This window comes from Juglans microcarpa x Juglans regia, chromosome 2D, assembly GCF_004785595.1.
Source record: "Juglans microcarpa x Juglans regia isolate MS1-56 chromosome 2D, Jm3101_v1.0, whole genome shotgun sequence".
NCBI classification, from domain to species: Eukaryota; Viridiplantae; Streptophyta; class Magnoliopsida; order Fagales; family Juglandaceae; genus Juglans; species Juglans microcarpa x Juglans regia.
The window spans coordinates 27,043,920-27,055,644 of NC_054596.1; the positions used below are offsets into that span (position 1 = coordinate 27,043,920).

Below are 11,725 nucleotides of genomic sequence, written 5' to 3' on the forward strand. Positions count from 1 at the left end.
CCTGGAAATTAGGAGTTAGAGGTAGCCATCTATTAGACCAGATTCTGATATCCTTCCCATTGCCTACCCTCCAACAGAGACCTTTCATAAGAATAGGTCTTGCTAGCAGGAGACTTCTCCACAAATAAGAAGGATTGTTGCCTAACTGTGCATTCAAGAAATTGCCTGAATTATAGTACTTTGAAGCCAAGACTTGAGCTGCCAGAGTGGAAGGATTTTGCACTGGCCTCCATGCTTGCTTGGCCAACATGGCCAGATTAAAAATTCCAAATACCATTGAAGGAGGCAACGCGAGATCTTCCTATCATAACAGGAAGGCCTAGGTACTTTTCATAAGATTCAATGGCTCTAATCCCTAAAATTATGATCAAAATATCTTTCACATATGCTCTTGTATTTTATTGAAGCAGATTGAGGTTTTGTCTTTGTTAACCCTTTGACCTGAGGCCAATTCATAGATAGACAAAAGCCTTTGCAGCCTACTCCATTCAATAGAACTTGCCTTGCAAAAAATAAAACTAGCATCAGCAATGAAAAGATGATTTACAAGAAGGTGACCGCTTGCTAATGGAATGCTAGAAATATAGCCAGTTTCTTCAGCATGATTCAGAATGGAAGATAAGGCTTCAGAACATAGAATGAAAAGGTAGGGTGACGCTTTGTCACCCTACTTAATGCCCCTTGAAGGATTAAAATTTTGTTGAGAAGTACCATTGATGAGTAAAGAGTGTGACACAGTTGACACACACCTCGTGATCCAATCAATCCATTTTCTGTCAAAACCCAGTTTAGACATAATAGCTTCTAAAAAAGACCACTTAACTCGATCATAGGCTTTACTCATATCAAGCTTCAAAGCCAAATAACCATCATTTCCTTTGATTTTGTTCTTCATTGAATGAAGGATTTCATAGGCCACAATAAAATTATCAGAAATCAAACGACTAGGAATGAATGCACTTTGAGTTGGAGAAATGATGGAAGGTAGAAAATACTTCAGTCTATTGGCCAACACCTTAGCTATAATCTTGTAATGGACATTACAAAAACTTATAGGCCTGAATTCAGTCACTTTTGTAGGCTTAGCAACTTTTGGAATCAATGGAATATAAGTTTTATTAATAGAGTCATCCCAAGAGTTAGATTTTAAAGTCTCTTTCACAACATCACAAACTCCTCTACCAACAATGTGTCAGTGTTGTTGATAAAAAATAGCTAGAAAGCCATCTGGTCCAGGAGAACCAAGCCCATTCATCTGAAAAAAAAAAAAACTTTCTCAATTTCCTTAGAACTCATCTCTCTTGTAACATAAGCATTCATAGTAGCAGTCACACAAGGCTTCAAATTTATCAAACATTGCTGAACACCCACAGGATTAGAAGTAGTCAATAAATCTTTGAAAAAATCTTGGAACTCAAAGCTAATTTTTGTAGCAGAATGAAACACACTTCCATCCATCTTAGAAATGTTCTTAATGAAATTAGTCTTCCTCCTCTGACTAACACATTTGTGGTAAAAGCATGTATTTCTGTCTGCCTCCTTGAGCCACTGTTGCTTTACCCTCTGCTTCTAGTTCTGGTCTTCTTCATCAAGCAACTTGTTAACTTCCTACTTAAGCACACTAATGTCATCACCAAATGTCTCCTGAGTATCATTCTGTAATCTATTTATCAATTGTAACTTGAAGTTGATAAGTTGTTTTTGTCCCTTGAAAGCTATTAAACTGCACCTTTGTAATTGTTCCTTACATCTGGTTAGACCCCTTGAAGTATCTGAAAACGTATTGAGATCAGGAGAATTAAACAACCAAGCCTTCCTCACCACCTCTGCACATTCTTCTCTTAATGCCCACTTTGCTTCATATCTAAAAGGTTTGTTGCCTCTACTATTGAGATGGTCTCTAGAATCAAACTCAATGAAAATTAGACTGTGATATGAAGTGTTAGCAGCTAGTGTAGAAACCTTAGTGCCATTGAAGTGCAACAACCAACTTGAATTCCCCAAAGCTCGGTCCAACCTCTCTTTAGTGAAAGTAGTCCCTTCTCTATTATTGCACCAAGTGTATTTCCCACCTTGATAACCCAGATCATGAAGGTCACAAGAAATCAATCCCTCTCTAAAGTCTTCCATCTATTGGTAAGGTCTATTAGGGCCTCCAAACTTTTCACTCTATCTAATGATTTCATTAAAATCACCAAAACAAATCCATGGTAGAGTAGTAATAGGTTTAAAAGCAGCAAGTAACCTCCAACTCTCAAACCTCTTTGCTGTAACTGAATTTCCATAAAAACCAGTCAAAAGACAAATGGAACTAGTCTCCTTATGAGTAACTTTTAGGGAAATATGACATTGTGTATAGGTATCCAACACAACCTCAAATAGATCATCCCAAAAGAAAGCTAAGCCTCCACTCCTTCCTAAACAGTCCACAACAAAACTATTTCTGAAACCCAACTGATTTCTAACCATCACAGCTTTACTTCTCTTGCACTTAGTTTCCATAAAAAAAAAAAAAAAAATTGGGACCTTAGTTTTGACCAAATGGCCTAGCTCAAGAACTGTAAGAGGGTTCCCAAGCCCTCTAAAGTTCCAACTTAGGAAACTCATTGGAGTTGGTGGGGCTGCTAGCAGCCACCACCAATGATCCCTTTGTTTGACTCTTTACAGGACTGAGTTGAATCTTCTGCTTTTTAGGACTTTGTTCATCCATACCACCTTTATCAAATAATCCCTCTTCCCTATCCATAGGGGATGAACTAGTGCTGTTTTCACCTCAGGCTTTCCTTTTCCAACCAACAGGTTTTGAATTTTTAGAAATCAAAGGAAGACTTATGAAGAGAAGAGTTCCCTCGAGTGACCCTCTTGCCCTCCACAGAATTAGACTTAATACCAGGGACAAAAGTTAAAGAATCCACTCAAGAGTAGAAGGTAACTTACTTGGAGGAATGATTATTTGATGTGCCACTTGGGAAGCTGCATCCTCCTGGAGTAAAGATGCAGAATATTCCATAACAACTTTATGACAGGAGTCCAATGCCTTTTCTAAAAAGGCCAAATTTGTTAGCTCAACTGGAGAGAGCTTAACACAATCTGGTATGGTGGCGGCTGCTTGGCAGCCCCACCATCAGCAATGAGTTGCCTAAGCTGGAGCTGCCAGGGGCTTGGGAACCCTCGGACAGTTAGAGAACTTCACCACTTGGTGAAAAATAACTGCCCTAGGTTTATTTTCTTAATTGGAACTAAGTGCAATAGAGAGAAGGTAAAAGCAATAAGGAGTAGGATAGGTTTTGACTGCAGTTTTGAAATTGATAGCAAAGGCCTTAGTGGAGGTTTTTCTTTTCTGTGGAAAAATTAAGTGGAGGTAGCATTGGAATCTTACACTAGGCACCAAATCTCATTAAGGATTACTGATTCTATGGAAAGTGAGGACTGGATCTTAACTGGCTTTTATGGACACTTTAAAATAGCTAGGAGACATGAGAGTTGGCAAACATTGCGAGCTGTTAAACCCCTTACTGTTGTGGCTTGGCTTTGTGTGGGAGATTTTAATGAAGTCATGTTGCAAGAGGAGAAGTATGGGGCTGCCATGAGACCTTATTCTCAAATGGAAGCTTTTAGACTGACAATGGAAGACTGTGAGCTCAGTGACTTAGGATACATGGGAGACAAATTCACATGGAGAAACAATAGAGAGGGTCTAAAGTTTACTAAAGAAAGACTAGATAGAGTCCTTGGCAATTCAAGGTGGCAAGATCTATTTCCATCTTACTCAGTGTCTCATGAGATAGCTCTTAGTTATGACCATAGGCCCATTGTGATTAACATGGCTAAGCAGATGCTTTATGAGCAGAGGAAGTGAGAAACCTTTCAGGTATGAAGAAAGTTGGGCTCTAAGAGAGGACTGTCTGCTGTTAGTAAAGGATGAATGGAAAAAACATATGTTGGCCCCCAAAATTAGCACTGGTTAGGTTACATAGATGCCAAGATAAATTGAAAGTTTGGGCTAAGGTTAACTTTGGGAACACTAAGAGATCCATCAACAGCAAGATGGCTCAGATATCAAAATTGCAGGAATCCAATAAGGGTGAGAGGGGCGACAAATTCAAAAGCCTGAGCAAAGAGGTGGAGGGGCTTCTTGAAAAGGATAATCTGAAGTGGAAGCAAAGGGCCAAACAAAGATGGCTTCAGGAAAGGGACATAAACACTATGTATTTCCATCAGTGTGCAAACCAAAGAAGGAAAACAAATTCAATACAAAAAATCATCAATGATGAAGGGAAGATTCTAACAAGACCAGAGGATATTGGAACTCAATTTCAAGGTTCTTTTCTGAACTTTTCTCTACAGAGTGTCCAAGTGGGAATGAGGTATGCCTAAAGAACATGAAAACTATTGTGACAGACGAGATGAATAGCATGTTGACTAGAAAATTTACTGCTGAGGAAGTCAAGGAGGCTGTCTTCCATATGAATTCTTTGAGTTCACCTGGCCCTGATGGATTTCCCCTACCTTCTATCAAACTCATTGGTCTTCTATTAGTCCTAAGGTTACTGAAGCAGCACTTTATGTTCTAAATTCTGGTGGTTTGATATCTGATGCTGAGAAAACTTTTATTGCATTGATTCCAAAGAAAAAAAAATCTCCTACTAAGGTGGTTGACTTCAGGCCCATTAGTTTATGCAATGTTCTCTATAAAATTATATAAAAAACCATTGCTAATAGATTAAAAAGAATCCTCTCTGCTATGATTTTCCCAAATCAGTCAACTTTTGTGCCTAGTAAACTTATTGCTAACAATATAATTGTTGCTTATGAGGCTTTACATACTATGAACAACAAGTTATTTGGTAAAACTGGATACATGGTCTTGAAACTCGATACGAGTAAGGCATATGATCTAGTAGAATGGGATTTTTTGAGAGCTGTCATCAGAAGAATGGACTTTGGCCATCAATGGATTGAATTAGTTATGAAGGGAGTGGAATCTATCTCTTATTCTATCTTGGTTAGTGGCATCCCTCAACCATATTTCAAACCATCTAGAGGAATAAGGAAGGTGACCCATTATCACCTTACCTTTTCCTATTTTGTGTTGAACCTTTATCCTCATTGATATATCATGTTGAACTATAAGGAGCTATTAATGGAGTTTCTATAAAGAGAGGCAAACTACATGTTAATCACCTCTTATTTGCATATGATAGTTTACTTTTTTTTGCAAGGCCAATTCTCTTGAATGGAGCATGCTTATTTACTTACTGGAAACTTATGAAAAAGCCTCTGGTCAAAGACTCAATAAGGATAAGACATCCATTCAATTTAGTAGAAACACTCCCAAAGAAACTCAAGAGATGGAGCTGGAAATTGCAGATGTTAAATCAAGTCAATCACATGAAAGATACCTGGGCCTCCCAACCTTGATTGGAAGAGCTCGTGCAAAGGCCTTTGGTAGTATCCTGGACAGAGTCAAACAAGGATAAGCAACTTTAAAGTCAGATTCCTGTCACAAGCAGCAAATGAAATTCTCTTGAAAGTAGTGGTACAGGCTTTGCCTACATACAGCATGTCAGCATTGAAGCTTCCAATCTCATTAATAAAGGAGATCAATAGAGTGATGCAACATTTCTGGTGGGGACAAGAGGAGCAGGCTAAGAAAATTCATTGGATTTCATAGGAAAAGATGGGGAAGTCTAAGGCTGTTCGAGGCTTGGGATTAAGAGAACTGGAGGACTTTAATTTGGCAATGCTGGCTAAACAAGGGTGGAGGTTATTGCAAGATCCTAATTCCCTAGCTTCACAAGTATTGAAACAGAAGTACTTTTCCAAAGCTCACTTCTTCCAAGCCAAATTGGGTAGCAAGCCTTCCTATATTTGGAGAAGCATAATGGTAGCTCGAGGACTGGAGTAGGGCACATATTGGAGGGTTGGCAATGAGAGAGATATTAAAATATGGCAGGACAAGTGGATCTCAGGATCAAGTCCTATGAGGCTTCAAGGTATTGTCAACTCAAAGGAAGACCAGGCTACTGTCAAAGAATTGATTGATCCAGAGACAAATCAGTGGAGGACTGATCTGGTTACAAGTTTATTTTCAGTTGAAAGTGTTAAGAAGATTTTGCAATTACCTATTAGTTGCACTAACAAGCCAGACAAGATGATTTGGAAGGGTACAACAACAGGCCAGTTTAATGTTAGAAGTGCCTACCATTTTCAAAAAGTTCTAAGGACTTTATCAAATGGACAACCTTCAGTCTCTAATGACAGGAGGAAACTTTGGTCTGTGCTTTGGAAACTTAAGATCCCACTAGCAGATAGAATCTTTTTGTGGAGAGCTTGCTTAGAGGGATTGCCTACTATGCTAAATCTTTTCAAGAGGAGGCTAGCTGAAAATCCTAAGTGTCCTATATGTTTTGCTGAAGAATCAATTATTCATGTTATTTGGTTATGTCATGTAGCTAAAGATGTCTGGAGTCTATGCTCCAAACAAATTAAAAAATGTGCTATGTGGAAGGTAACTGTTCTTGAACTGTTTGATACATTTTGTTATGATTTCGAAATGGAAGTGATGGAGGAAATTTCAGTAGTGGCAAAAAGGATTTGGCAGAGAAGGAACAAGTTCATCTTCCAATCAGATTTTCAGCATCCTAAAGAGGTTTTTTTGCAAGCTCAGTTAGTTTTGAAGGTGGTGGTCAAGGGAAAAACTAAAAATGTTCAGGCAGAGAATGAAGGGAGTAGACAGGCACAAGAGTAGGTTCCTCCACCTACAAACATCATGAAGGTCAACTGGGATATTGCTACAGACAAGGTCAGAGGCATTATTGGAATTGGCATAGGTATGAAGGACTGTGTAGGAGTAGCCATTGCTATATCAAGAACAAAACGGCTTTTCAAGCAAGACCCCCTCTTGGCTGAAGCTGTTGGGGCGTTGCAGGCCACAAATTTCTGTCTCAATTTAGGCTACTTAAGCATCATTCTAAAAGGAGATTCTCTCCAAGTAATACAAGACATTCCTAAAGAAATGGAGAATCTATCAAGCTATGGTTTGGTGCACCAAGATATTAAAGCAAAGCTGTTATGTTTTTCAAGTTGGTATGTTAGTCATGTAAAGAGAGAGGCTAATCACCTTGCTCATTCTCTAGCTAGATATGCTTCGGTAGTTACTGATATAACTATGAATCCGGATCTTTGTCCCTAATTTGTTTCTTCTTTCCAAGTTATTGAATGAATGCAACATTCCTCTTCAAAATAAATAAATAAAACTGAAATCACTTAGAGGAATTAAGATAGAATATAATTTAAATTAAACTTTAGCTTAAAATAATAATCTTTCATCATTAAATGAATGATGAAGTTTTGCTAAATATCTTTAAGAGAATAAAACCCATCTAATTAATTAGAGTTTTCAACATATTTTAAATAACTAAAAGCATGTTGATAAAAATGATTTTCTACAATTATAATATTTTTGGAGCACTTCAAAAATATTCTAATTGTCTTACTTAAAATCAGGTTTGGTTCAATAACACTGGAAATACCCCATATAAATATTTTCAGGGCATTTAAAATATTCGAGGGCTTTAAAACACCGTACGCACTTTAAAATTAACCGATATATTTAAAAACATGGCTTCAGTACTTAAAATGTGTAGACAAGACCCATGACCAATCGAGAGAGAAATGAGCGGGTTGTTACATGAGCCGCACCCCCCGAGCTGGGCTTAGGTTGGGAAAAATAATAATAATAATTTTATTAACAAAAAGGCGTCGTTTTAGTCACGAAATTATTATTATTATTATATATATATATATACAACGTCGTTTTGGGGGTTAATTTAACCCTTCCTCCTACCCCTCCCCCCCACCCCCCCCCCCAATCTCTTCCCACTTCCCAGGTCCCCCACCCTCTCTCTCTCTCTTCCCAATTCCGTCCTCCGTCCCTAGCCCCCAATCTCTTCCCAATTCTCAGTTCGCCCCTCCCAGTTCCTCCTCTCTCCCTCGTTGTGACATTGTCTCTCTCTTGCCACAACGACGTCTCTCTCTCGATCCTCTCTGTGATGTCCTTTCTTCCTCAGTCTAAGATCTCTCTCTCTCTCCCTCTCTTGCAAGTGATTGTGGAATTGTTGTGGATTCTTTATTGTATATCAATGTAATTTTTTGTGGGTTTTGACAGTTTTGTGTATGGTGGTAGCGGTCTGTGGGTGGTGGACGGGGAGGCAAACGAAGTAGGAGTTTGCCTCATCCCCTGGCATCGATATGGGGTGCCCCGTCCCCGCATAGCGGAGACGAGTTCCATGGGAAGAAACTCCACCCTCTGCCCATGCTGGGGCGGGGGGTGGGAAGGTGGCAACTCTACCCCGTAGGAAGTGGGTAGCACCCCTAGAAAGAATGAGTATTAAATTTTCTTTATTAAATCAAGAACTTGGATTTTATTTGAAGAAAATCAAGACTTCCTAAGTGCACTTTGGCCTTGATTGTATTATAAGGTATGTTCAAGTATTTTCGTATTTTCTCTTCCTAAACATAATTCATATAAAAAAAAAATTAATTTTCAATTTTCAATATTTTATCTAATAAGTACCTAATCATTATCCAGCATAAAACTCAATACATTTTTTTCAAATTTCTAAATAAAGTACAAAAAATAATATAACTTTTTCAAATTTCAAAATAAAATAATATTCAAACAATTTTTAATTTTGTAATATTTTTATTCAAAGCTTTCTCTCTAATTTTTCAAAACTCAATAAAGCAGCTTGTGGCGCTCTATTCCTAGGTAAAAGACCTAGTGAGAATCTGTGGGGTCAAGGGTGCCAGGCAATCGGTAATACCGAAAGTTTGAATCGGGTTAGCCATGCAGTATTCACTAGGAGGTGTACGTGTAAGGAAATATATATCTAGTTACTACCGGAAAAATAAAGGTTTAGTATGAAAACGAAAAGTTATAATAGCAGAAGTTTAAAAACCACAAATAAATTCTCACAGTATCCACAAGTCAATTCATTCGTTAGATTATATACAAGTCCAACTATTTGATTCGTACACACAAAATGAGGCTGACCGAACACATATGGTCAATTGATTGATAATTACAAATCTTGGGCCACTACTAAAAATAATTTAAAAAAATAAAAACTTATAGAACGCGAACTCGGTGCTGGACCTAGGTGTTACATCCCCCCCCCCCCCATAAAAATAATTTCGTCCTTAAAATTTGCTATGCCTAACGTAAAATGTTTCCACGCCTAATTTAATCCTCATTAATTATGTCAAACTAACATCGCTTAAAAAAATTATGCACGTCCTTAGAATCTAAACCTCAAGAATGTAATTAAAACCTAATAATAAATTTCGAGTTCTCCACATAATATAATAACTTCATACTAAAGGAAAAATAAACTCTCAACCCATCATATTACCAAAAATCACGCTTCCGCTGCGCACTCTAACAACTTATAGTTCTAAACACATTGTATCTCACTCACGTACATCTGAAATTAACTAGCCCTAACCATTCCATAGAATTATGCTTATCGGAACTAAAATCTCAAATGTCATAAAAAATTATTTCCTTAAAATATGCAAAATCGAAAACCTCAAATTGTATGGGACACAATCCATAGGTCCGCAAGTGCTAAAACCTTACGTATCATCAAAAATCATTTCTTGGAGCACACAAAATTCTACATCCTTTAATCTTATCCAAATCACTTTTTAAAAATATGCAGCATCTCTAAACCTCAAATTTCTAAAAACTCAATCTATAAAGTCTGCAGGATCTCAAACCTTAAATTTCCACATATCATCTCTTAGTCCTCAAATTTCTATACCTCCAATCTTAATTAACTTCCTAACCCACAGATATTCAAACCTCATATATTATAGTCTACTGAACCTCAAACTTGGCTTTCAATTAGCTTATGCATACTTTCAAAATCTAAATCGTAAATCTTATATAAATCATTTGCTAAAGTCTACGGAAAGAACCTATCGAATCTAAAACCTCAAATGTAATAAAAATCATTTCTTAAAATCTACAACTCTAAAACCTCAAATTTCGTAGGCCACCTACCATGAGTCTGCAAATGCTCAAACAAAATATCTTCAAAATCATATCCTGGTGCCTACAAAATTCTACAACCTTAAATGTCATCAAATACCTTATTATAGTATGCAGAATCTCAAACCTGACTTTGATACCAACTGTAATGCCCTGGTCTAGCATAGGGTAAAAGAGTTATTTCTTATCACGTAAACTCACATTCTATCAATATATTTATAGACTCCAAAATTCCAATATCATATAAAAAATTTGATTCAAACTAATTTCCTCAACTTAATCAATCTCCCAAAATGCCAAGTCATCAGAACACAACAAAATTACTTAATAAAATTCACCAATACTCATACAAACCTTCTATGCTTAATCCACTATGCCTAAAATCACTTCACCTATGCTCCATAATCTTGATCCTCAACTGAAACTTTCAAATCATCTGAAAAATATTGTGGAGATAAAATAGTGATTCATCAACAACTAAGTAAGCAAAGAACATATACTAGTATGTAAACATGAGCATTTACAGAAATCAGAACGCAGAACGAAATATTTACTTTCGTAATACAGAATCAAAATATTTACTTTCATAATGCGAAATCAAAACATGTTATCAAAATATCAAAGCGAAACTTTCATAAAAAATTTCTTATTCAAGAATCATTTGGCATATCAAAATCTGAAACATCATCTTCATATTATATTAGAGCATCACATCGGGACAAATACCATGTTTAACTCCTGTAGAAGGTTATAAACCACCATTTTACCCATGGTTGGGCCGTATACTATGTTTAACCCTCGTGGTAGGGCCATAAATCACCATTATACCCGTGACTAGGTTGTATACCATGTTTAACCCCCATCGTAGGATTATAAACCATCATTATATCCGTGGCTAGGTTGTATACTATGTTTAACCCTGTGGTAGGATTATAAACCACCATTATACCCGTGGTTGGGTTGTATACCATGTTTAACCCCATGATAGGGTTATAAACTAAAATTATACCCGTGGCTGGGCTGTATACCACTATTATACCCGTGGTAGGGCGTTAACAGAAATAGAACAAAACATCATCAGAACTAGATCATATTCAGATACAAAATCAGAAATTCACGCTAAGGTTTTCAGATGACACATCATATCAAAACAGAATACTGAATAGTTTTAGATCATTTCACATATTCAAGAATAACAAAAACAAAACTTCTTCATTTAATCAAAGCAAAACTTTTTGATCTCATATTCGCTCTTTTTCATATTTCAGAAGTAGAATGCTAAAATCAGTTCATGTCTACACCAGTCATGACAAAAAGTACTTCATTCATATACAGATTTCATCAGTAAATGCAAAACAAATAACTGAGGTTGTTTCACATTTCTTTTCAAAACAAGCATGCATATTTTAAAAATCAGTATCGTTTCATTTTCTTTTTATGCAAAGACTAGTATAGGAATCCCGCTTACTTGAACTTTTTAACCTCTTTGAATTTTTCTTACAACAGTACCAAAGAGATACCAATCGTCATATATAAAATAATCACGTAACCTAAGTAAATTTTCAATTGAATACGTACTTCGTAATTAAAACCGGGGATATTAAAGCTCTATACTTCTCTAATGTCTAAGATCTTCAAAACTCTAAAATATCACCACTTCCCAAAATA

General features: G+C 36.7%; 1 protein-coding gene across 1 annotated transcript; it reads left to right on the forward strand.

Annotated features, from left to right (window-relative positions):
* Positions 1 to 4,047: 4,047 nt before the first annotated feature.
* Positions 4,048 to 5,480, forward strand: LOC121249408. The gene is made up of 4 exons (XM_041148116.1): positions 4,048 to 4,367; positions 4,540 to 4,651; positions 4,763 to 5,005; positions 5,223 to 5,480. The coding sequence occupies exons 1-4, from the start codon at positions 4,048 to 4,050 to the stop codon at positions 5,478 to 5,480; spliced, it is 933 nt and encodes a 310-aa protein (XP_041004050.1).
* Positions 5,481 to 11,725: the final 6,245 nt, after the last annotated feature.

What these genes read in the sequence shown, in the direction of transcription:
- LOC121249408 (XM_041148116.1), top strand. Translation starts at nt 4,048, where the DNA reads ATGGCTCAGATATCAAAATTGCAGGAATCCAATAAGGGTGAGAGGGGC. An exon ending in AAAAAAAATCTCCTACTAAG is followed by an intron (nt 4,652 to 4,762) that starts GTGGTTGACTTC and finishes TTCCCAAATCAG; the next exon opens with TCAACTTTTGTGCCTAGTAA. An exon ending in CTATCTCTTATTCTATCTTG is followed by an intron (nt 5,006 to 5,222) that starts GTTAGTGGCATC and finishes TTTTTTTGCAAG; the next exon opens with GCCAATTCTCTTGAATGGAG.